Source organism: Triturus cristatus, unplaced genomic scaffold (assembly GCF_964204655.1).
Source record: "Triturus cristatus unplaced genomic scaffold, aTriCri1.1 SCAFFOLD_255, whole genome shotgun sequence".
Classification (NCBI taxonomy): domain Eukaryota; kingdom Metazoa; phylum Chordata; class Amphibia; order Caudata; family Salamandridae; genus Triturus; species Triturus cristatus.
Window position 1 is genome coordinate 115,967 of NW_028187355.1, and position 26,523 is coordinate 142,489.

General features: G+C 47.7%; 1 protein-coding gene across 1 annotated transcript in view; it reads left to right on the plus strand.

The window, feature by feature from the left end:
* Positions 1-26,523, plus strand: part of LOC146771205 (E3 ubiquitin-protein ligase TRIM39-like) — a 173,634-nt gene that overhangs the window by 59,013 nt on the left and 88,098 nt on the right. The window contains exon 3 of the mRNA XM_085640297.1: positions 17,404-17,634. Coding sequence (XP_085496423.1) covers positions 17,404-17,634 — 231 coding nt within the window. The remainder of the gene's footprint in view (positions 1-17,403; positions 17,635-26,523) is intronic.

Consider the following 26,523-nt stretch of genomic DNA (forward strand, 5'->3'; position numbering starts at 1 on the left):
TATACTTGGATAAACTTGAAGTATTTGCAAAATTTAAACGGTGTGGCGTCCCTTATTGTGTGTGACTCTAGTCCATGAGAAGCGTGTGGTGTATGGTTGCTTAACACATAGCCCTCTGGTTGCCCGACCGGCTCGCGCCACGCTACCGCCTATAGGGCCTGGTGACCCCAGGTTCCTACATTGTTGGCCAGCGGTGGGATCCTTGGGACTTGTGACCATACAGCACCCTTCCGTGAGGCGAAGGGCGCCACAATTAAACGCCTATCCTACATTTTTTTTTGTTCCACAGCTCAGAAACCATTGTTGCTGGATCATTAGTTCCACTGTCCAGGTAGAGAGTGCGAGAAGCCTGGTTAGCTATTGACTGTTGCCTACACCCTAGGAATTTTCTCCTTAGAGTCTAGGTCCCCACCTGCCAGAATGGAATCCCGGCTAGCGGACCTCGAGGGGTACACCGTGAGGCAACTGAGGGAGTTCGCGCAGGAGTTGGGGGTGCCTGGGATGCGGAGGGCCAAAGCGCCGGAACTCCGTACCGCCATTAGGGCATGGGTAGAAGCCCACCCAGAAGGGAGAGGGGATGAGGGACAGGAAGCGCCAGACGCACCTCAGGAGGAGAGCGCCCAGGAAGTCCTGGACATCTTGAACGTAGACATGTCTGAGAATGTGCCCCCAGGAAGACGTTCTGGGGCCAGTAGTAGGACAGGGTCCAGGAGGAGCGCGTCTCCAGAAGAGTACGAGGACAGGAGGGAAGAGAGGCGACTAAAATGGGAGCTGGCCAAATTAGAGCAGGAGAAAGAAAGAGAAATGGCCAGATTGGAACAGGAAAAGGAATTAGCAACATTGAAATGGGCAATGGAGGAGAGGAGGATGGCGCACGAGCTTCGGATGAAGGAGTTGGAGCTGCGTGCCCTACAGATGAGTGTGTCCAGTGAGGACACTGGTGGCAGCATACCGGAAGCTCCACAGGAGCTAGGAGTTTATTTACCCCAGGATGACATCACCAGGGTGTCTGAGGAGGCATTGGGGTGTGAACCTGAAGGGGGTGGTGCGGGGATCTCCCAACCCAGCGAGGTGGGAGAAGTGGCAGATAGCCCAGCTAGGTCCCAGGGAGAGAGGGTTGTAGGGCCTCACGACCTATCTATAGGAAGGCGTGAGACGGGGAGGTGTCCCGAGGTGCCCCAACCGCAGTCTCAGGGCCTGGAGAGTTCCGCAAGGGAGCCCCAGGTTGGGAGCCTAGGCTGTCCCGATGGGCCATCCAGTGCAGGGGAGCCCCTAGTGTCAGAAGGACCCAGGGCGACTGTAACCAGCGCGCCTGAGGTTCTGGGGTTGGCCCAGTCGCAGGGTTTAGATCCTGTGCTGGGATGCCAGGCTCAGGGGTTGCCTGACCTGGCGGGTGGGACATCTGTTAACAGTGTCCCCCCAGAATTGACTTCCAGAGGTACTTCTCCAGGTGGGAGGGTGCGGAACTCTGGAAGGGGGTGCAGAGGGAGGAAGGTCTCGCCTCGGGCACCGGCTCGGCCTAAGGGTTTAGACCCTAGGTTCAGGAATCAGTTGAAGGGTCAAGGCCCTGTACTGAAGAGGAAGTGGTGGTCTGAGGGTGCCTCGCAGGGTAGGGTGAGGAACCCCAGAAGGAGAGTTAGGGGGAGGAGAGCCTCGCCCCTGAAGGCTGGTCAGCCTAAGGGTGTGAACCCCAGGAGGAAGGACCAGAGGCAGTTTAGGACTGCAAGGAGCAGGACCGGAGTGGTCAACAGGCACTACAGGCCTGGGGCTACTGCCCCCCACTCCGCGAGATCACCCGGGCCAGAGACATCTGGACGGCCCAGGGGCCGGTCCTGGCCACAACTAGCTAGGGAGCCCCAGTGGGGTGGTTTCGTTGGTCCAGGGAGGTTTGTGAGGGAACCATTGGGTTCCAGAGCGGCGGAGAACCTGCGGGTGCTCCTGCCGTTGCGGGCCTGCGTCCACCTTTTCTCGCCCCAAGCAGGGAAGACCATCAAGGCATTGATCGGTCTACCCTGGCTTTCGGCTGGAAGGGGGTTATGTTGGACTTGGCCCTTTTTCCCTCATTTTTTTCGTTTTTGTAGTGTTAAGGTGCAGGTGCTTACTTCGCCCAAGATGGCTGCCACAGACCCCTGCTACTGCAGGGTGGTCGTTTTTCATAGTAGCGCCCTAGCTGCCAGGAGCTGGCTGGGACCCACAACAATGTTGCGATACCAGCCCGCCTTTTTGTCCCATAGTTAGAGTGGGGAAGCTCCTGGAAGAAGCTGGAACCTTCTAGAAGGGAGGTGGGGTTTTACTTTTGCCGCCTTGGCTAGAGGTCACCTGACCTAGGGCTACTTAAGAGTGGGAGGGAAACTTGTGTGGTGAGTTGGCCATTGGGGTGAAGCAGAGCTGGAAGAATCCACCAGGAGTGTAGGCGGTAGGGCCTAGCCAGGGACTTATGCCTCTGAGAGTGACAGGATTTAGGTACTGCCTCTTAAGTGAGTGAGGTGCCCTGTGAATCCCACTGATCTTGCCCAGTAGTAGGAGGACCCAGAGACTCTCTGCCAACCTGACTAGGAAGGATCTAGTCGCCCTCTCCATCCCTACCCCTGTAACAGAACCCCTTAAGGGCGCCAGATACATCTGCGCCAAAAGACTTCATCTGTCAACTGAGAACTGAAATCTAACTTTAAGAACTGAGACTGCATGACAAGAGCGAGCTGTAAGCCTTGAATGCCAGAGCTGAGACTGCGTGTCCAAGCTACCCTAGTGAACAAAATACTAAGCCGATTGCCAAGACACCGGGGATCGACCAGGTACCAGCGCTGTGACCCCCGCGCTTCCTACCCTGGTCTAGGACCCCCGGCAGCGTGCTCCGCTGAGCACTGTACCCCATCCTTAATTTGAGCCCCCCCCCTGCGACGACGAAGCCAGCGCGCTCACCGCTGCGGCCTGGAGGCCTGGAGGAGTGCCCTGCTGTGTCGCGAGGCCCAGGAGAAGTCCGGGGCCCCGTCGCTGCCGTTGCAGCCGTGTGAGGAGAAGCGCAAGGTCGGGGCCGAGTTCCCCCAACGTCGTGAGGACGGACGCCTGCTGACGCCGAGACGGAGGTAAGCCCGGAGGCCGAGATCCCCCCTGGTGCGCCCCCTGCTGGTCCGGAAACCGCACCGCACTTGGCCCGTGTTGTCCCCTCCGTGGGAATCCCCTCCCCTGCCTGCGCTACGGAGAGACCCCGCCGAGGGATCCTGTCCGTGTCCCCCCTTCTGTGCTACTGAGCGCGGTGCTCTGTGAACTGCACCGGAGCATAGGGACTCGCTCCTCAAGTCCAGTAATCCTCCCCGCTGGAAGCCGTTCAAAGTACTGACTGACATTGCTCTCGCGTGGCGCTTCACGCCACCGACTCTGCTTCCTCAGCCGGAGAGACCGGGACGGCGAGTAACCCCATGTGTTATATACTCTGCTCGAAAGTAATTATATGCCCAGGGATGCGAGTAGCGCACTGTGTTACATGCTCTGCTCGAAGTAGATTATATGCCCAGGGATGCGAGTAGCGCACTGTGTTACATGCTCTGCTCGAAGTAGATTATATGCCAAGGAGTGCGAGTAGCGCATTGTGTTATATGCTCTGCTCGAAAGTAATTACATGCCAAGGAATGCGAGTAGCGCACTGTGTTATATGCTCTGCTCGAAAGTAATTACATGCCAAGGAATGCGAGTAGCGCACTGTGTTATATGCTCTGCTCGAAAGTAATTATATGCCCAGGAATGCGAGTAGCGCACTGTGTTATATGCTCTGCTCAAAGGTAATGACATGCGACTGATTACGAGTCACGCGATGTATTAAATGTTCTACGCAAACGTATCCACATGCAACTGATTGCGCGTAGCGCTATGTTTATATGCCTTGCTTCACAGTACTAGGGGCCATTGATCACGAGGAGCGCTCAGTTCTACAGGCGCCATGTTAGTGAACCCAATGTTTCCCCCTTCAAGTATTACGCTTAGTTAGACGGCCGGTTCAGGGAAAGACTTTACGTAAGCGCGCACAGCGCTAGAACAAGGTTAGGCACTGCATAGATATCACCCAGAGTGTCGAATGTAATGTTACGATGGTATTATGTTTCATGGATTACCTTGTTATTTCCTGAACTGCAACTGACCAGCTATACTTGGATAAACTTGAAGTATTTGCATAATTTAAACGGTGTGGCGTCCCTTATTGTGTGTGACTCTAGTCCATGAGAAGCGTGTGGTGTATGGTTGCTTAACACATAGCCCTCCGGTTGCCCGACCGGCTCGCGCCACGCTACCGCCTATAGGGCCTGGTGACCCCAGGTTCCTACAGACACCAAATGTGCCCCAAGTGCAGGACTTCAAAGTACCAGAGAGTGCTCCCTCCCAGCCCCAATACACATCTGCCTGTCTGGGGAGATGGTCACACCTCCCTTCGACAGGAAACCTATTGTCCAGGCCTCCCCTGCCAGAGTTTCGGTCAGCAGCAGGAGGCCAGACCCGTGTCTGTGGCAGAAGCATCCATTTTGTGATGCCAGGGCTCAGGAAAGTCCTATTGGGTTTAGCCAGTGTGAACATGTCTCTCCCTCTAGAAGGGTGGAATGCTACCCCCGCCACCAGAATTGGCAGGGGGGGTAGTATTCCAAAGTGTTTGACACCAAACACATCATGTTTTGATGCAGCCATTCCAAAGTTAGCATTTACCGTGAGGTTATAATGCACTTAAGAGTATATGGTATGGCTGTGTCACAGAACAGCCATAAGGAAGTATTTCCGAAAGCTGCAGAGGGGCTCAGCTCATGCTTGGGCACCCTCTCACACAAAACCAAGCACTCTGCCTTCGGGATTGTCAAGGCCTGCCATAGGAGTGGCTTATAGGTTTATATGTGTCTATATAATGGTAGTGATATAGGTAGCCTGTTGAAAGGAGACCTCAGCTAGGCCTACCAGTGCAAGGGGTTCGCCCTTCTCTGCACAGAGTCCTCAGACTAGTATGAAGAAGTTGGCACAGAAACTGGAATAGAAAATACAAAGTTTAATAAACCTCATGAGGTGGAACTACATTCAAACAGCACCCTTCGGTATTGAGTGAAGTAGCACAAGGAGTAGAAGAACCATGGGTCTTTTATACCCACACAGGGGCTCAAAAAGAGGGCGGTACAAGCATACATAGGAGAGTTACATACATAGATGGTCATACAGAAATGCACAGACAACAGTAAAGGAGGAGCTAGCAGTTACTGACTCTGGTAGAAACAACCTGACAGCTACAGACTAAAAACAGATGCATGGACAGTTAGAATCCTCTGCGCATGTGCAGAGTAACAGAACCTAAGTATAGCCAGTCCTTTAAACAGAGCACAAGGGTAAACAACAGTGAAGAAGGAAACAGCTCATAGTGAGCACATGGCAGACAAAATGGCTGCCAGAAATACAAATGGATCCCACTAAATGGATAAGATAGCCTCTAAACACGACATGGATTCCGCTAATGCTAATTTAATCGCAGCCAATTTACGACTGACGACCCTTTTAGCATTAGCTGAAGACATCTGTTCCTCTGGGGTAATCTAAGTATGCATCCCGTACATCTATTAACATTATTTCGGCCACTTCTTTATTGATAATTTGTTGGGCCTTTGTCTCTGCAATATTCCTTTTGACAGGTATACAAACAGAAATGCAAATGGAGCAAAGCATTGGACCACATTGGATACATACACAGCATGTAAAAAGTATTGAAATAATTATACACAAGATAGTTAGTAGCTTCCAGCCCCAAGCAGAAACGAGAGTCCAAAACCATCCAGCCAGGGTCCAAGTACCAGTCTCTGGACGAATTTCTGCAGCAATTTTATGCAGCTTTGATATTGCTTCATATACTGAAGGCGAGTGATCCGGTATGAATACACAACAGCTGCTACCGATAATGCGACATGCACCACCTCGATCAGCCAGAACCACATCTAGGACCATTCGGTTCTGGAGAGCTACAATCCTTGCAATTTGCAGCTCCTCCGTAATGTTCCCGAGTGCCATAGCTGTCTGATTGGTAACAGCTTCCACAACTCTAGTCAATCGTCTTATTTTCCTACTGTTTAATGCAGCACACACAAAGAAGAACAAACCTAAATTAAAATCAACATATTGTTGCAGAGTGGTATCAGTTTGGTCTACTTCATCAATACTTATTGTCCTTCTATATCTATTTCTAGAGATATCGTCGAATAACTTAAGGTCCCGGTGGTAGGATGCAGGTGCCAGAAACACAGGGGGCAATAGAAAGGATACATAGCACACGCCTGACCACCCAGCAGGTAGTTGATAATATCCGTGACTACCACAGATAAAATAAGTATTGTGTGAGGCTATGAAAGTGCTATTGTTTATACCTTCAATAGACAGAATTACAGTACATTCGCTTTTACCCACTGGAATTCTTCCAATACTGCTTACACATAAATCTGCTTTAGCTCTAGTAACAGAAATCACAAATTGTTTATTACTGGTAAAAGTTCTCATATTTGTGAAGATATATGGCGTTGAAATATTGTCCGGTTGATACTCTTCCCATTCCCATTTGGTCCCTCTGGCTTGAGGATAACCATCTTTATCTTGGTAGCATACTTTATTGAGGCGAAAAAGAAGCCCGCCTACTGTACGTCTTCCAGATGCAAACAGAAGCGCATACCAAGCTTGACAAGAACCATTATGAGAAAAGGGAAGAGGAATAAAATGTGTTCCTCCTTTCTTTTGATGTGCAGGTATCATCCCACACACCCAACAGTTGGTAATATTCGTGGCATTGTGAGTATGATGCAACATCTGGATAAAGGTATTGTTTAAATAGGATTGTCGATGCTTCCGCTCATGATAGGGAAGCGTAAAGTAGTGGTGTTCAACTGATACTGGAGTAGTGGCGATCAAAAGTTCTCGAGCAGGAGCCACTTTCTCAACGAACCAGGTTATTACTGCTACAGCCACCATAGCAACAACAAACCCTATAGCACAAATGATCTTTCTCTTAGAAACAGTTGATCTCATTGTGGACATGATCAGCTTATTGTTGAAAACAATCGTTGGAGCTCTTATCCCTGGGCAGCCGTTGATTTCTTCACCGAGGGTCAAGACGGGTGTCGCTACACTATACAGGGCTGATCCCCCCCCCCCTTGCCACATCGGAATTCTTTTCACTAACCCAGGGAGGTTGCTCAACCAGTCTATTTCAGCAATGCAGGCTCTTTCCGTGGTCTCAGTTGGTATCGGGATACTCCAGGAATTGTGTGGTCCGGGAAGACTTCCTCAGGTTCGTCAGGTGATATAGCTTGGCCTTTCTCTGTGTCCAGGATGTCCCGATGGTCGATCAAAGCAACAGGATCCACCAAGGTAGACGGCACTTTCTTGCAGTGGGTGGAGTGCACCCAGTTCCTCCTGTTCGTCACTCGAACCGCAGTTCTCGTTGAAAGGAGCACCTGCTCCGGGCCACCTCGGTTCCAAGCTGCTCGACCTCTGGAACGATCGGATCATCACCTGGTCTCCAGGCCAAAGTCCATGGCCTTCACCTGTCGACCTATCAGGAAGAGCTTCTCGAACCTGTTGATGAATAGAAACCAAACTATCAGTCAATTGTGATAAGTAGTCACTCATCAATACACATGGCACATCATGTATGGGGCGTGGTTTAGGGATTCCCCAAATGTTCATAGGCCTCCCGAATACCACCTCATACGGTGTAAGACCAGACCGCGAATGTGGCACTGATCTAATGGACAACAATGCCAAAGGTAATGCGTCTGGCCAATTCAAGGATGTGGAGGCTAGTATTTTCGCCATTTTTAATTTAAGTGTGGCGTTATACCTTTCCACTAACCCTGCTGATTGTGGATGAAAAGCAGCGTGAAACTTCTGCTTTACCCCTAACCCCTTCAGGACATATTCGACAACTTGCCCAATAAAATGCGGTCCGTTATCACTCCATAGAAGTTTACAAACACCAAATCTAGGGAAAAATTCCTTCAAAAGCACCTTTGCTGTAGTGAGAGCTGTATTGTCCTTCATAGGGTATGCCTCAATCCATTTACTGAAGGCACATACCACTACCAAAACATACTTTAAGTTATTACAGCGCTCAAGCTGGATGTAATCCATTTGCAAAACTTCAAAAGGTGCGGTTGGCGTAGCAAACCCTCCTGTTGGAGTTTGTGTCCCTTTACCAGGGTTATGCTGAAGACAAATCAGACAAGACTGCACCATCTTTTTAGCTGTGCCGGCAATTTCTGGATGCTCCCAAACTTGCGTGAGCAATTTTGTTATCGAGGAGGCTCCAACATGCGCCGGCCCATGTGCCATATGAATCATAGGTTGTAAATAAGCTGTCGGCAATCTCCACTTACTCATCTCTTTATTCCTCCAACAGCCCTCATCATCCAATGTTCCCTCCTTAGACCATTGCTCAATGTCTTCTGCAGAAGCAGATCTCTGCATATCTAGCACTTCCTGTCTGGTATCATGCCAGCGTTCCGCCTGTGACTTCACTACATACATAGACTTGGTGCTTTGCTGCATGGCAGTTTCACGGGCTGTTTGGTCTGCAAAAGCATTGACCTCTGGAACGATCGGATCATCACCTGGTCTCCAGGCCAAAGTCCATGGCCTTCACCTGTCGACCTATCAGGAAGAGCTTCTCGAACCTGTTGATGAATAGAAACCAAACTATCAGTCAATTGTGATAAGTAGTCACTCATCAATACACATGGCACATCATGTATGGGGCGTGGTTTAGGGATTCCCCAAATGTTCATAGGCCTCCCGAATACCACCTCATACGGTGTAAGACCAGACCGCGAATGTGGCACTGATCTAATGGACAACAGTGCCAAAGGTAATGCGTCTGGCCAATTCAAGGATGTGGAGGCTAGTATTTTCGCCATTTTTAATTTAAGTGTGGCGTTATACCTTTCCACTAACCCTGCTGATTGTGGATGAAAAGCAGCGTGAAACTTCTGCTTTACCCCTAACCCCTTCAGGACATATTCGACAACTTGCCCAATAAAATGGGGTCCGTTATCACTCCATAGAAGTTTACAAACACCAAATCTAGGGAAAAATTCCTTCAAAAGCACCTTTGCTGTAGTGAGAGCTGTATTGTCCTTCATAGGGTATGCCTCAATCCATTTACTGAAGGCACATACCACTACCAAAACATACTTTAAGTTATTACAGCGCTCAAGCTGGATGTAATCCATTTGCAAAACTTCAAAAGGTGCGGTTGGCGTAGCAAACCCTCCTGTTGGAGTTCGTGTCCCTTTACCAGGGTTATGCTGAAGACAAATCAGACAAGACTGCACCATCTTTTTAGCTGTGCCGGCAATTTCTGGATGCTCCCAAACTTGCGTGAGCAATTTTGTTATCGAGGAGGCTCCAACATGCGCCGGCCCATGTGCCATATGAATCATAGGTTGTAAATAAGCTGTCGGCAATCTCCACTTACTCATCTCTTTATTCCTCCAACAGCCCTCATCATCCAATGTTCCCTCCTTAGACCATTGCTCAATGTCTTCTGCAGAAGCAGATCTCTGCATATCTAGCACTTCCTGTCTGGTATCATGCCAGCGTTCAGCCTGTGACTTCACTACATACATAGACTTGGTGCTTTGCTGCATGGCAGTTTCACGGGCTGTTTGGTCTGCAAAAGCATTGCCTTGTCCTATCTTATCAATTATTTTCTTATGTGCGCTACATTTAACAATTGCTATTCTCTTCGGGTATGTTAAAGCAATCAAGAGGTTATGTACTAATTCTCCATGCATTATTTGCACCCCGTGAGATGTAAGAAAGCCCCTCTCCTTCCAGAGTAGCCCAAAATCATGAGCCACTCCGAAAGCATAGCGACTATCAGTATAAATGTTCACAGTTAAATCAGTACTAAGTTCACATGCTCGTGTTAAAGCTATTAGCTCAGCTGCCTGAGCTGACTTCTGTGGAACACGAGCTGTCTCAACTACCGTCTGAAGTGTTGTAATTGCATATGCAGCTGACGTTGTACCATCTGGTAACTTCAAACAGAACCCATCAACCCATAGTTCCCCGTCAACACTTGAAAGGGGCGTGTCTTGCAAATCGACACGACCCTTTGTCTGTTCCTCAGTAAGGAATATACAATCATGAGACTCCTGAGACTGGGACTGAGTCACCGGATATGGCAACAGAGTGGCTGGGTTTAGTATCGCACATCTCTTTAGTGTAATGTGAGGGGCCAACAATGTCAATTCATATCCTGTCAGACGAGCACTAGTTAAATGCTGTGTCTTCGTCTGATTTAAAAGGGCATCAACCGCATGGGGTACTAGCACCAACAGCTTATGTGACAAAACTATCCCTTCACTCTGACGTATTGACACAGCTGTTGCTGCAACTGAACGAAAGCATCCAGGTAGCGCACGAGCAACAGGATCAAGTACTGCTGAAAAATATGCACAGGGGCGCTCTTTGTCACCGTGTGTCTGCGCTAAAACTGACAATGCGCATCCATCTTTCTCATGTACATATAGTGTAAAAGGCTTCGTATAATCTGGAGTACCAAACACTGGTGCTGAACAAAGAGCTTGCCGTAACTGTCGGAAAGCAGTCTCACATTCATCTGTCCATGGGAGGGGCATTGGAGTATCTTTGGTCAAAAGTGCTAGCAAGGGTTTAACAATGTGCGAAAATCCTAATATCCATTGCCTACAAAAAGAAGTAAGACCAATTAATGCACGGACATCTTTCTGAGTACGGGGCACTGGTGTGTCTAAAATAGCTTGAATGCGATCTGGTGTAAGTGCACGTCCCTCCTTAGACAGAAGGTGACCTAAGCAGGTTACCTTCGGTCTACAATATTGCAATTTCTTTCGTGACACTTTGTGATGATGGGAAGCAAGAAAAGAAAGCAAGGACAAAGTACAGTTTTCACACTGTTCAGGGGTATCAGCTGCCAACAAGATATCATCGACATATTGGATGAGAGCCACACCTTCAGGCAAAATGAAAGAATCAAGTTGTCTTTTCAATGCTTGACTATAAATACTAGGACTCTCAGTATAGCCTTGAGGAACTCTAGAGAATCTATACTATCGATTATTCAAAGTGAAACCGAACAAATATCGGCTATCAGGATGAATAGGGATCGAAAAGAAAGCATTCTTCAAGTCTATCACAGAGAATGTAGTCGCTGTCGGGGGAACCAAAGTAAGAAGTGTCGTTATGTCAGAAACCACGGGGTATTGTGGTACTACAATCTTGTTAACTTCTCGTAAATCAATAATAAATCTGTAAACCCTAGTGTCAGTATCTTTTTTCAGAATAGGAAGAATCGGACTGTTACAGACATTGTAAGGAACTTCCTCAACAACCCCCACTTCAATGAGATCATGGACAATACGTATGAGTGCTTCTTCACCTTCCTGTGAAATTTTGTATTGAGGCAAACGTGGCAGCACAGCGCCCTCCTTGACACTAATATGTACTGGTGGAATAACCATTTGCCCTACATCGGTGTCTGAAGTGGCCCACAAAGTATTAGGGAGTGAAGCTAATGCAATATCCTCTTTAACAAGACAAGCTCTCTCCATCACAGGATGGTTGTCATTCAAGATAACACGTACACCTTCTGGAGAACATCGTATCGTAGCCCTGAAATACTTAAGCATATCAAGACTAGGGGTGGGCGGAATTTGCGGAAGCGACTTCCGCAAATTATCGCGAAAATGTTTAAAATCTCCGCAAACACGCGGAAATATCGCGAAGATGCGAAAGTTTTTTTCCCGCCCGTTCGCGGTATTTTCTGCGTGTTCGCCGCTCGCTAACTTACCCATGCGGTTGCTTGCGGGCGCGGCCATCTTGTTTTCACTCTTCTCGCGGTGCATGATCGCGAGAAGAAAGACGTGATCGCGCGACGCATGACGACACTGCGGGCGCGAACTGTCGCGAGACAGCGCAAATGGCTAAAACAATACAACATCTCATGGAGAACGCGACCGGATTGGGAAAACTTGTCGGCGAATGCGGGGATTCAGGTAAGGCGATCGCGCGCGCACGAGAATGAATTATTTTACAGCGCGAGCAAGTACCAAATTATCGCAAAGCTGCGGAATGCGGAAATTTTAACATTTCCGCGCTCTCCGCGGAACGCAGAAATGCAAATTATCGCAAATTCCGCGAACGGAACGGAAATTTTGCCCAGGCCTAATCAAGACCCACAATGTTGTCTGGTGTATTCGGGGAAAGCAAAAATGGACATGGAGCAGTAAATTTATCCACATGGAATGCAAGTGGTTGCGACAATTGGCTAAGGGAAGGGGTTCCATCGAAGCCTATCGATGTAATGGTTAAGCCAGACAGGGGAGCCCTTGGAACCAATTGTTTAGACAAGGCGCTACGAGTAGCTCCTGTATCAACCAGAAACTGATCAGTGGAGCCCAAAACATTTGCTGTGACATAGGGACCCCTCTGATCTACTGGAACTTCAACTGATTCCTTACCCCATCCTAGGCAATCCTATGCATGAGCAGAACCTTGAAGATCAGATGGCACATAGTCAGACATTTGATATTGGTTCCTCCTATCAAAAGTGTTGAACCCATCCTGCCCACGTATATTAGCATCAAACCTAGCACGATCACTTGTGCTTCCTCTAGGCCCTGAATATCCTGGACGATTTCTCATTTGTCCCCTACCACGTGCACACTGCTGAGCACGCAGTGCTGGACAATCGGAAGCCCAATGGCCAAATTTCTTACAGTACGCACACTGGTCAGCAGACAAATTCGAACAAGTATAAGAAGGGAAAGACGAACCATAAGATCCACGTCCACCTCTATCACTACCTCTAAAAGGCGGACCATAAGCCTGAGCCAACATAACCTTCGTTTTTAATTCTTTAGTCTTTTTATCCTCATTACCCTTTGCCTCTAATTCCTGGCGTTCATAAAAATGAGCCATAATCAAGAGAGAAACCGGGGAAAAGGTAGTCCATGAACTCTCACTGGCCTTTAGGCGGCTAGCTATTCCTGGCAACAGGTTTGCGACATATTTATCGACAAACAGATGTCTGCCTGTGTCATCTGTCAATGACTGGCCACTAAAATCGTGGAATGCTTCTTCAAAGCGTGTAAAGAAATCAGAGACCGATTCATCTGCCTTTTGCTTACAAGATGCTAAAACAGTCCAATCTATCTTTTTAGGGGGAATAATCGTTTTTAACTTAACTAATATAGCTGCGGGAAGATCTAAAATTAACTGACATGGCTTCTGTGCGGGTTCCCTTTCTGCATCCATTTGTTCTAAATCTCTCCATAACGCCCCAAAAGCTGCACGATCATCAATTTTACGAACAGTTCTCCACATATCAGGTGGTAATATCAATCCGAAAAATAAATCAATATCAGGCAATGTCATAGTACAAGAACTAATAGCACCTTCAACTTCCTCATAAAAAGCGGCTGGATTTTTCCGCGGATCAGGCAATGCAGTTTTAAGTGCCATAACATCCGTCCTATTCCAAGGAGTGTAAACCCAATTATAAATAAAATAACCCTTTGCATCGATAGAGGTCTTATCATCACTTGTACCCTGTCCTTTAGGAGGAACATACAAAGGCGCGGCCTCCCGCATAGGTTTCGCATGAACTATCATAGTCTTATCTGTTCCGGAGATAGAAGCTTGGGTCATGCCGGTCTGAGATGTCTGTGCAGCTACGTCTGCAGCCTTTTTCTCCTCTCGCAAACGCACTGCATCGACACGCACTTTTAACCAAACACCTGATTGTATCAGTCACCTGGGAGAATATTTTCTAAACAGCTCAACGACCTCTGCGGCAAACACCTCAGTAAAATACAGCTGCTCCCTTTCCTGCCACCCTTTCATATTATCTAAAAGTTCAGAAGCGGGGGCAATGCCACGAGCTGCTTTACGAGCAGCAGATCGAATTTGGAACGAACGCGCAGTGGTCAATATAGAACGAGTTTCTCGTGCCTTATATTCCTCCAAACTAGAGTCCTCATCTGACTCATGGGGGGCAGAAGGAACAGTATACGGAGGTGGAGGACGATCTAATAATAAGAAATCATCTTGTGGCTTATTAAGGATAGGATAGAGAGGCTGCCGAACAGCGTATTGGCCAGTTACCTGTAAATTGAGCTCCCTATCGTCTCTCTCTTTTAACTCTTTTATTTCTTTGTTCTTCAGTTCTAATGCTTTCACATAAATATTCTTTCGCTGTTCTTTTTCAATCAAGGCTTGCTCACGCTTCATTCGTTCACGCACTTCCTTCTCCCACTTTCGTACACAATCAAACATATCTTGCCTAGTCTTTCGCTTAAACATACATTGTTCCACATACTCAATCTTTCGTAAATCAAATGACCCATACATAGGCCAACGCAACTCAGGATCCTTACGCGTGTATTTATTCCATAATGCGCTGTACATTATAGAAGAAGGACCATACTTAATATACATATCCCTATTAGGCGTTCCCTCCGGGGGGGCCGGTTGTGCTTTATCTAATTTCAAATTGGTACCACTACAAAAGCAACACATCCTACGAAGTGTGCTAAAAACAGGCATGCCAAAAATAGTGCAGAATATGCAGTATTATAATCAAAGTAGCACTTAAGGTACCTTTAGTACGATGTGCCGTTCAAATCAATTCAGATAGAGAAAATTCTCCTCATTACCTGCCTATATAGGTTGCAACCTAGATATCATAACAAACCAAGTTGGCCAACACAGAAAAAGCCACAGTAAGTGTTACTAAACTACCTTACCAATCCCAGGCATCAAAACCAACAGCAAGCGCCGCAGAAGGACACTTACCAATCACTTGGTGTCCAGGTTCCAACTGCCAAGTTCTAAAATCGACCAAATGGTCACTGCACGGCGAATCAACAGAAGAGATCTCAGTCGAGGACCGGCGCCACCTGGATGGTCAGATCAGAAAGAAAGGAAAAACGCCGTGGTTGCCAGGACTTGGGTCTCATCGGGCAGCGATCGCGTCCAGAGCGAGATTCCAATCCTTCGTCGCGACCAATCCTTTGGGCATCGGAGTCACCGATGAGCCCCACTGGTTGGGCGCCAATTTGTTGAAAGGAGACCTCAGCTAGGACTACCAGTGCAAGGGGTTCGCCCTTCTCTGCACAGAGTCCTCAGACTAGTATGAAGAAGTTGGCACAGAAACTGGAATAGAAAATACAAAGTTTAATAAACCTCATGGGGTGGAACTACATTCAAACAGCACCCTTCGGTATTGAGTGAAGTAGCACAAGGAGTAGAAGAACCATGGGTCTTTTATACCCACACAGGGGCTCAAAAAGAGGGCGGTACAAGCATACATAGGAGAGTTACATACATAGATGGTCATACAGAAATGCACAGTCAACAGTAAAGGAGGAGCTAGCAGTTGCTGACTCTGGTAGAAACAACCTGACAGCTACAGACTAAAAACAGATGCATGGACAGTTAGAATCCTCTGCGCATGTGCAGAGTAACAGAATCTAAGTATAGCCAGTACTTTAAACAGAGCACAAGGGTAAACAGCAGTGAAGAAGGAAACAGCTCATAGTGAGCACATGGCAGACAAAATGGCTGCCAGAAATACAAAATGGATTCCACTAAATGGATAAGATAGCCTCTAAACACGACATGGATTCCGCTAATGCTAATTTAATCGCAGCCAATTTACGACAAGCCTATACCACAGTAAGGATGCAAGCACACCCTTACCCAGGCTGCAGTACCAGACCTGTGGTGCCATTTTGGAGTGCTTCCCAGGGGTGGCATAATACATGCTGCAGCCCTTGGTAGGCCTCTGAGGTACCTATGCCCTAAGTACATTGTATACCATAAACTAGGGGCTTATAAGGCACTCCAGAATCCAATTAGATATTTACCTAATGTACATGCATACCATTTTAGAGAGGAAGCAGCTAGGCTGTGGTCCTTATTAGCAGGGCCACAGCCAGACTAAGGCCAGCAAAAAGTGGGGGTACCCATGTGAAGCAGATCCTACCCTCCTACATTAATGTTTGCAGATCAGATTTTGCAGCATGTCACTGCCTTGTAGACGGAGTCTCTGTGGGACAAAACGTACTGACTAAAACATTTATGCGAAGTATGTGGGTACTAAACCCACCTTCTGCAAAATATCCTGCATTATGGGACATTAGAGATGCTGAATGAGGTAAAGATTTAGTTAACATTAATAAATAACAGCGAAAGCGACACAATCTTTAAAGAGAAGGTAGTGCTGGACCTTTTCCACATTTTTACTACATTAGAGATGTCCTACAGGTATTAATATTTTGGGAGAGAGTTATAGGTTATCCCCAAAACGTATCTCTTATAAACTCACTGTCTTGCTATGCCTGGTATGTTATAGATGGACCGTCAGACGTAAATGCCTTAGACATCACCAGCAGGGCCTACCAACCAGACCATGTCAACTTCTGTTTTCTACCCCTTCTTTACACAGAATGCAAGAGTTTGTGTAGTGAAATCCTTGATGGAATATGAGAGAAGGACTGTGAGTATGAGAGGAAATACAGAACAATTGCTAATATCCTATAAATCGCCTCGTAGAGCAGTTTCCTCCCCAACAATAGCAAGATGGGTGAAGGAAGTCATGAAAGAAGCAGGTGTAGACATTACTATGCTTGGTGTACACTCCCTTAAGCATCCAAACCTCTCTTCCGTGAGATATCCTTGGGGCTGCGGATTGGTCCATTAAAAGTATGTTTAAAAGTTGCTACTTTAGACCTGTTGCAAGCGCTATTGACAATGTATCAAATGCACTTTAAACTTGCATAATGCTAGGCTCTGTGTCATGCCATAAAATTTAGATTTTTCACAGCCTGGTGGGCAGAAACTCTGGATTTTATTGAAGACACGGAGGCTAAGATTATCTCTCCACATTGGAATGGAGAAAAGTTATTGATTTTGTATTGGGTTTTTCTTTTCCAGAGTAAGAAGTTTTCACTGATGAGGTTTTTTGTTTGAAAGTTATGGATCTTAGAAACTATCTTGTTCGCAACGCCAAAAAAGGGAGAAGACTGCGTGCAGGGGGAACTTTATAGCCTATTAGAATGTTATTGAACTTCTATATTCTTCGATTGTTGCTGCTGTGAGCTGGCAATAAAGGAGATTTGCATAATCTTAGCCTACGTTTCCATAATAAAATACAAATGTTCTGCCCACCAGGCTGTGAAAATTCTAAATTCTCTTTCAAATGTCATTTTTTGGATGTCACTCACACAAACCCTTTGTGCAAGGTGATATGAATCACAATAGGCAGCCCCTCCACCCTCCTCCTGGACCCCCACTCTCAGGACGGCCTATAGGAAGCTTTATAATATCTAACCAGCTTTTCTTTGCTTCTGACAGAACAAGCTAAGAACTGAGAAGAAGAAACTTGAATATGAGATTGAAAAACTGCGGCAACTCCTGAAAGAAAATGAGCAAACCCTGTACGGGAGACTGAAGGAGATGGAGAAGAAAATTACCATGCTAGAAAATGCAAATATCACCAAACTGTCCAATCAAATCACCTCTCTCAGTGCTCTGATAACGGATATAGAAAAGAAGTGTGAGGCGCCAGCGTGCGAACTCCTGAAGGTGAGATGCTGTTTGGGAAATACAACAAAAGAAGGAAGTGAAATATTCATATTTTGTGTGCATTATTAAATGTATGAGTGGAACACACATGAGCTCCTGGCAGGGTCAATGCACAGTGACCCCACGCACTCTGACAGCCGCACACAATATACAGACATGGGCAATTTACATTGTCCTACTTGATGCTGTACAAACAGTGGAATGTACAGTGACCTCTTACAGTGTCACATACAAGTTAATGCAACACACCGAGCAATTCCAGTGACAGTAACTATGATATGGAGACCAAGGAGCAAAATGTGAAAAAAGCTGGATAAAAATGTAAAGCATAATGTGATCAAACATCTTAGAAATTTGGAAAGAAACCGAATTCTCCTTTTCTAAGACGTTTGAAAACATTTCTGTTTTAAATTGATTTCTTTTCTCGTGATGCAAGTGGCCACCTACTTTCGCGTGCACTGATCTCTTGTTAGGGTGAACAGCTATGTGACTAGGCATTTGCAATAGGTGATGGCGTGTTGCCCCAGATAAAGGTAGAGCTTTCCACACAAAATTCTTTAGTTTTAAGAATAGTGACAATTTTATATTGCGAGTAACCCTTGATTATATTACAGAGTGTGCAAAATGAATGTCTGCAAATTGCTGCCAGGCAGCATTATCAATCAATCAATCAATCAATCAATCAGGGTTTAGTCAAAGCGCGACTACTCACCAGTAAGGGTCTCAAGACGCTAGGGGTAGTGGGGGTCGTGTGCAGATTCCATTCCATCAAGGAGGGGGTCTGTCGAACAGCCAGGTTTTGAGGTATCTTGCGAAGATGGGGAGCATTGTTGTCTGTCTAAGGTGGAGCGTAAGGGTGTTCCATGCTTTGGCCGCGAGGAAGGAGAAGGAGCAGCCTCCCGATCTGGTCTTTCTGGTGCGGGGGACCACGGTGTAGGAGAGCTGGGCTGATCGTAGGGTCCTTTGGGATGCGTGGAAATTGAGTTGGCTGTTCAGGTATGCTGGTCTGGTGCTGTGGAGGGCCTTGTGTGCGTGGGTGAGTATCTTCAAGGTGATTCTCGCCTCGACCGGGAGCCAGTGGAGTGTGCGCAGGTGCTGGGAGATGTGGCAGTGTTTTGGCAGGTTGAGGACCAGTCTTGCGGCGGCGTCCTGGATGTTCTGTAGCTTGCGGGTGAGATTTTTGTTTATTCCGGCGTAGAGTGCGTTGCCGTAGTCGAGTCTGATGGTGACCAGGGCATGAGTGACGGTTTTTCTATGTTCGAGGGGGATCCATTTGAAGGTCTTAAGAAGGAGGCGGAGGGTGAGGAAGCAGGAAGGCGAGACGGAGTTGATCTGGTGATCCATTTTGAACTCAGAGTCCAGGATGATTCCCAGGTTGCGTGCGTGGTCCGTGGGGGTTGGCGGATTTCCGAGAGCGGGGGCCACCATGTGTCGCTCCGGGCATCGGGGTTGGGGCCCATGATGAGTACTTCTGTTTTGTTGGTGTTTAGTTGTAGGCAGCTGTTTTACATCCATTTGGCGATGGCTTCCATGCCTTCTCGAACGTTGCATCTGACGGTGTTGGGCTCGTGGGATAGGGAGAGGATGAGTTGGGTGTCGTCTGCCTATGACACAATGTTGAGTCCGTAGGTTCTGACGATGGGTGCGAGTGGAGCCATGTAGACGTTGAAGAGCGTCGGGCTGAGGGAGGAGCCCTCGGGGACTCCACAAGTGGTAGGTGTGGGGTCTGAGAGGAAAGGGGGGAGTCTGACCCACTGCGTCCTGCCGGAGAGGAAGGAGCGGATCCAGTCGAGGGCCTTGTCCTGTTTTCCTGCGTCGTAGAGACTGCGTATGAGGGTGCAGTGGGAGACTGTGTCGAACTCCGCTGAGAAGTTGAGGAGGATGAGGGCTACTGTTTCTCCTTTGTCCAGTAGGGTGCGGATGTTGTTTGCTGCGGCGAGGAGGTTGGTTTCCGTACTGTGTTTTTTTCTGAAGCCGGATTGGGAGGAGTCGAGGATGTTGTGTTCTTCAATGAATGTGGCGAGTTGGCTGCTGATGGCTTTCTCAATGACTTTCGCTGGGAACGGGAGCAGGGAGATGGGTCTGCAGTTTTTGAGGTTGGTGGGGTCCGCTGAGGGTTTCTTTAGGAGGGGGTTGACCTCGGCCTGTTTCCAGTCGTCGGGGAACGAGGCAGTCGCCAAGGAGCGGTTGATGGTGTGGCAGAGCATGGGTGCGATGGTGTCAGCGGCTCTGTTGAATATGTGGTGGGGGCAGGGGTCCGTGGAGGCCCCTGAGTGGATTGACTTCATTGTCTTCAGTGTGTCTTCGGTGGTGAGGGCTGTCCAGTTGTCAAACGTTGGTTTCTGGGTGTCTGGGGTGGTTGGTGAGGGTTCAGTGTGTTGGTTGTCTTCGTCCAAGTTGTCGTAGATTCTCTTGATTTTGTGGTGGAAAAAGGTGCTGAGTTTGTCGCAGAGATCTTGTAAGGGAGGGATGTCGTTAGACTCGCAGGTGGTTTGGGCGAACTCCTTGATAATGTTGAAGAGTTCTTTGCTGTTGTGTGCATGAGTGGAGATTCTGTCTTCAATCGCTTTTTTCCTCGTTTCTCTGAGTTGATGGTGGGCGTTGGTGGTGGCTCTGAAGTTTTTGTGGGCTTCTGTGGATTCGGTGTTCCTCCAGTCCTTTTCGAGGCAGCGGCAAGAGCGTCTGGACTCTCGAAGTTCGGTGGTAAACCATCTGGCTTTCTTGGCGTGGGTATTGTTGTTTTTCTTGAGGGGGCTATGGTGTTGGTGCTGTCCGAGATCCATCTATGCTGGGTTCAGGCTGCGGTGTTGGGGTTGTCGTTTTCCGCAATGGTTGGGGTGGAGTTGTTGAGTGAGGAGGTGAGCTGGTCGTTGGTGATTTTGGTCCAGTTTCTTCGTGGGACCAGGTGCTGGTGTCTGTGGATGGTGGGTGTTTTGAAGGTGAAGGGGACGCAACGATGGTCGGTCCATGGGAGTTTCGGTGGTGTGCCTGAAGGTGATGGAGTTTCCTGTAGTGAAGAGGAGGTCGAGGGTGTGTCCTGCTGAGTGCATGAGCTCGGTCACGATCCGGCAGAGTCCAATGTTGTGGAGGTTGTCCAGGAGGGATGTGGTGTTGGGGTCCAGTTGGTTTTCAAGGTGGAAGTTGAGGTCTTCCAGCAGAGTGTAGTTGGTGGATGCGATGGCCTGCGGAGAGATAATGTCCGTGATGGAGTTGGCGAAGGATCCGCCGGGTTCCAGGGGAGCCGTAGATGAGGGTTCCTCGGAGGGTGGCGGTGGGGCTGGCCAGTATCTTGAAGTGAAGGTGTTCCATCAATTCTATGGGCTCGTCGGGGAGTGTGCTCAGGCGGAGGCTGGGTTTGTGGACGATGGCTATTCCTCCTCCCGGGCGGGTGGGGCGGTCCTTCCTGAAGATCTTGTATCCTTGGGGGATGGCGATGTCGAATGCTACGCCCGGGGTGGTGCTGTCGAGGAGGTCCCAGATTTCGGTGGCATGTTTGTGGAGAGATCGGACGTTGAGGAGGATGCATTGCAGGGTCTTCGGTTTCGGTTGTGTTCTTGTGGGCGGCTGTGCTGGATCCGTGTTCTTGGCGGTGCTGCAGGTGTGCCGGCAGCGGTGACAGCTGAAGGGTCCATGGGTGTCGGCTGGTGATGGTAGCTTGCAGTTGTTGTTGCGGCCTGGGTTGAGTGCGTGGAGTGCCGCTGCGTCGTATCGTTGGCAGGGCGGAGGTCCAGGGTTCCTGGCGCTGGTCGCAGTCAGGTCGAGGTCGGGTCGTGGACAGGCGCAGACGGGCTTGCCTTTGGTGCGTTTGCACAGTGGCTGCCATTAAGTAGGGGTCGGGGAGGGCTGGACAGCTGGGAGGCGGGAGGGGAGCTGGATTGGGCCAGGCGCACTGGAGGGCGGAGGGGCCGCGGGGTCAGCAACGGCAGGGAAAAGGTAAAGGGAGAAAATAAGGGGAAAAGAAAAAGGGAAAATAAGCAGAAATAAGGCAGAAAGGTGAAAGATAAAATAAGGTAGAAAAACGAATGAAAACGAGTGAATGGGCAGGGATAATGAACAAGCATTAAAAATGCAATAGGTCTCGCCTTTCATTAAGTTAAAGCCATTTGCGTTGCTATACAATACCATTAGCAAAGCAAATGGCTTTAACTTAATCAAAGGCGAGACTTATTGCATTTTCAATGCTTGTTTTATATTGAAGACAGTTCCATCCGCTCCCCAAAAATAAAAGTTATACAAAAACCAAGAAAAAACAAGCACCAACAAAGGCAAAAGGCTACCAGCCAACGCCAGACCTACTAATTTTTCCAATGCCTGCTATAGAGTGATACAGGCCTAAGAGTATCTTTATTCAGCCTTGTACAGCTGCCTTGGCCTCCGGACACCAATCAGCCTCCACCATGAAGCCAATCTGTAACAGGCCAAGTTGTGAAAAATAAACTTACCAATCCAGATATAACTGTTTCCACAACACTTCAAAGGATAAGAGATAACAATAAATAATGGAATCAGCCAAAGGGAGACCTCACTTCTTGGCCTGTATGATGCGCAACATGCTATAGATCGCTGCGCGGGTCTCCAACACTGGTGACTTCCATAATGGGGTATGTGTGAGTCAAGGTTCACCAGAGGAGCAATCAATGAGGCTGATTGAAGACTGCTGAACGATAGGAAGAAAAGGAAACGGGGAATAACAAAGCATCAATCAAACACAGAAACGTTAGAAATGCAATAGGTCTCGCCTTTGTTTAAGTTAAAGCTATTTGCTTTGCTAATGGTCTTGTATTTTAGTGTATGTGGTATGTTGTGCCTTTATGTTGGTTGAATTGTAATTGTTATGTGTGTAGTAGTTTAACGCATAGCGTTAGAGGGAGAAGAGCAGTGTTTAAGGTTTGCGACGGAGAGTATAGTAAGAGGGTAATGAAGTATAGTGAGGAGGAGAGTAGCATGAGGCAGAAGAAAGGGGAGTGGGGAGAGTAGCATGAGGGAGAAGAAAGGGGAGTGGGGAGAGTAGCATGAGGGAGAAGAAAGGGGAGCGGGGAGAGTAGCATGAGGGAGAAGAAAGGGGAGTGGGGAGAGTAGCATGAGGCAGAAGAAAGGGGAGTGGGGAGAGTAGCATGAGGGAGAAGAAAGGGGAGTGGGGAGAGTAGCATAAGGCAAAAGAAAGGGGAGCGGGGAGAGTAGCATGAGGCAGAAGAAAGGGCAGTGGGGAGAGTAGCATGAGGCAGAAGAAAGGGGAGTGGGGATAGTAGCATGAGGCAGAAGAAAGGGGAGTGGGGAGAGTAGCATGAGGCAGAAGAAAGGGGAGTGGGGAGAGTAGCATGAGGCAGAAGAAAGGGGAGTGGGGAGAGTAGCATGAGGGAGAAGACAGGGGAGTGGGGAGAGTAGCATAAGGCAGAAGAGAGGGGAGTGGGGAGAGTAGCATGAGGGAGAAGAAAGGGGAGTGGGGAGAGTAGCATGAGGCAGAAGAAAGGGGAGCGGGGAGAGTAGCATGAGGGAGAAGAAATGGGAGTGGGGAGAGTAGCATGAGGGAGAAGAAAGGGGAGCGGGGAGAGTAGCATGAGGCAGAAGAAAGGGGAGCGGGGAGAGTAGCATGAGGCAGAAGAAAGGGGAGCGGGGAGAGTAGCATGAGGCAGAAGAAAGGGGAGTGGGGAGAGTAGCTTGAGGCAGAAGAAAGGGGAGTGGGGAGAGTAGCATGAGGCAGAAGAAAGGGGAGTGGGGAGAGTAGCATGAGGCAGAAGAAAGGGGAGTGGGGAGAGTAGCATGAGGGAGAAGACAGGGGAGTGGGGAGAATAGCATAAGGCAGAAGAAAGGGGAGTGGGGAGAGTAGCATAAGGCAGAAGAAAGGGGAGTGGGGAGAGTAGCATGAGGGAGAAGAAAGGGGAGTGGGGAGAGTAGCATGAGGCAGAAGAAAGGGGAGTGGGGAGAGTAGTATGAGGGAGAAGAAAGGGGAGTGGGGAGAGTAGCATGAAGCAGAAGAAAGGGGAGTGGGGAGAGTAGCATGAGGCAGAAGAAAGGGGAGTGGGGAGAGTAGTATGAGGGAGAAGAAAGGGGAGTGGGGAGAGTAGCATGAGGCAGAAGAAAGGGGAGCGGGGAGAGTAGCATGAGGCAGAAGAAAGGGGAGCGGGGAGAGTAGTATGAGGCAGAAGAAAGGGGAGTGGGGAGAGTAGCATGAGGCAGAAGAAAGGGGAGTGGGGAGAGTAGTATGAGGCAGAAGAAAGGGGAGTGGGGAGAGTAGCATGAGGCAGAAGAAAGGGGAGTGGGGAGAGTAGCATGAGGCAGAAGAAAGGGGAGTGGGGAGAGTAGCATGAGGGAGAAGAAAAGGGAGTGGGGAGAGTAGCATGAGGCAGAATAAAGGGGAGTGGGGAGAGTAGTATGAGGGAGAAGGAAGAAAGCATGGGTGCTTTAATCCACTGAGTGATTAGACGTGCCTTGCACCAGTGCTACACCACCCTAGAGAGCTCCACAGGCACCTGTCGTGGTTGGGTCTATACTCCCTGCTCCTGTGGGCTGTTCCTCTCCTGGTACACAACACCTATATCTGCAGTGATGGTGATCTCACATCTATATGTGCAGTGATAGTGATTTGACACCTATATGTGAAGTAATGGTGATCTTACACCTGTATATGTAGTGATACTGATTTTACACTAATATCTCCAGTGATAGAGATTGCACACCTATATCTGCAGTGATAGTGATCTTATACCTATATTTGCAGTGATAGTTATATCACACCAATATCTGCAGTGATGGAGATGTCACAGTAATATTTACAGTGATAAGAGATCTCCCACCTATATGTGCAGTGATAGTGATTTCATACCTATATCTGTAGTGATGGTGATCTTACATCTATATTTGCATTAATAATGATGCAACACCTATATCTGCAGTGTTAGTGATCTCACACCTATATCTGCAGTGATGGAGATCTTACACCAATATCTAAAGTGATAGTGAGTTCACACCTATATCTGCAGTGTTAGTGATCTCACAGTTATATCTGCAGTGATAGTGATCTCACACCTATATCTGCAGTGTTAGTGATCTCACACCTAAATCTTCAGTGATAGAGATCTTACACCAATATCTAAAGTGATAGTGAGTTCACACCTATAACTGCAGTGTTACTGATCTCACAGTTATATCTGCAGTGATAGTGATCTCACACCTATATCTGCAGTGTTAGTGATCTCACAGTTATATCTGCAGTGATAGTGATCTCACACCTATATCTGCAGTGATAGTGATCTCACACCTATTTCTGCAGTGATAGAGATCTTACCCCTATATCTACAGTGATAGTGATCTCATACCTATAGCTACAGTTATGGTGACTTCACACTAATATGTACAGTGATAAAAATCTCACACCTATATCTGCAATGATTGTGATATCACACCTAGATCTGTAGTGATGGTGATCTCATATGTATACCTGCAGTGATAGTGATTTCACACCTATATCTGCAGTGATAGTGAGCTCACACCTATATGTGCCCTAATAGTGATTTGACACCTATATCTGTTGTAATACTGATCTCACACCTATTCCTGCATTGATAGTGATTTCACACCAATATCTGCAGTGATAGTGATTTCACACCAATATCTGCAGTGATAGTGATTTTGTACCAATATCTGCAGTGATGGTGTACACTGTATGCCCTTATGAAACACCTATTTCATGAGCGATAAATGTCAAGGTGAGTGCCCCTCTAATGTTCATAGACGGTCTGCACAAACGCTGGAGCAATTGTCTCACAGAAATGCACAGACATGCATGCCATCAAGGGGTCAACTTCCACTGAACCTTAGTATTTCGAATTAAGCAAATATAGAATAACCTATTTAATGGAGTGTTCTTACATCATATATTGTATTTCAAAGTAAATACCACTGGTACCTGTTAGTCAACTCAGTGACACCAATGTCATCAGTCACTGGGTTGAGGTGCTGAGGGCTCCATGTTGGTTTTCATACCTGTGCCCAGTAGGAGGCGCTATACTGGCACATACATCCACCTGCATCAAGGGAATGATTTGAGTGATCCATAGAAGGTTCGTTATTGAAGCCAATATTCAGGAAGCGACTTTGGCTTTGCTGTTTTTTATGTTCACTGTATTTTTCATGTAGTGCTGTGAGGGAAGAATGACATTACATCCAGCAGGAAGAAACTGAAACTAACTACTAAGAAATGTTCTGATATAACTTTTGTTTACTTTTCCTGGGAAAACAGGATTATTTTCAGGTCTTTCTGTAATCTTACTGTCTTTAACTCTTAATTTCCTTTTGACAGGACCTTGCATTCACTTTTGTTGTAGTGGGAGTGTTACAGGATGCACTGCTATTCATTTATGAAAAGTGATTTGGTGGCATCACCTTCAATCCCTGGTGACTGTCCACCCATCCATACAGGAAATATAGTCCAAATTATTGCATGCTGTATGCAAGTCAAACACAATAATTTGTTTAAGTGTGTGGGCCTCCCGTGCACATATAAAATAGTTAATAAACAAGTTAAAAAACAAAAAAAAAATGAAATTAAAAGCAGCGACCCAAACATGTAAATTAAAACAAACTGCACCTGGCCAACTGATAAACTGTTGTGAGCGCAAAATAAACGAGTCAGTTTTGCAATCAGAAAGTCCTGCACTGCCATCATTAATCTTAATGTAAACGCTGCGGTGCGGCGTCTGGTGAGTTAACTAACACCAGCCCACCCTTCGGCTCAGTGCTTTAAATGGAAAAAAAAAAGTGCAGGTACTCATCAGATTGAGCTGGGGTGTGGCAAGGGGGTGGGGCTAGAGGCGGGACTAAGGGAGGGGCTAATGAAAAACATTTAAAGGGCTCAAGAATTTTTTGGGGGTTCAAATGAAGACAAATTGC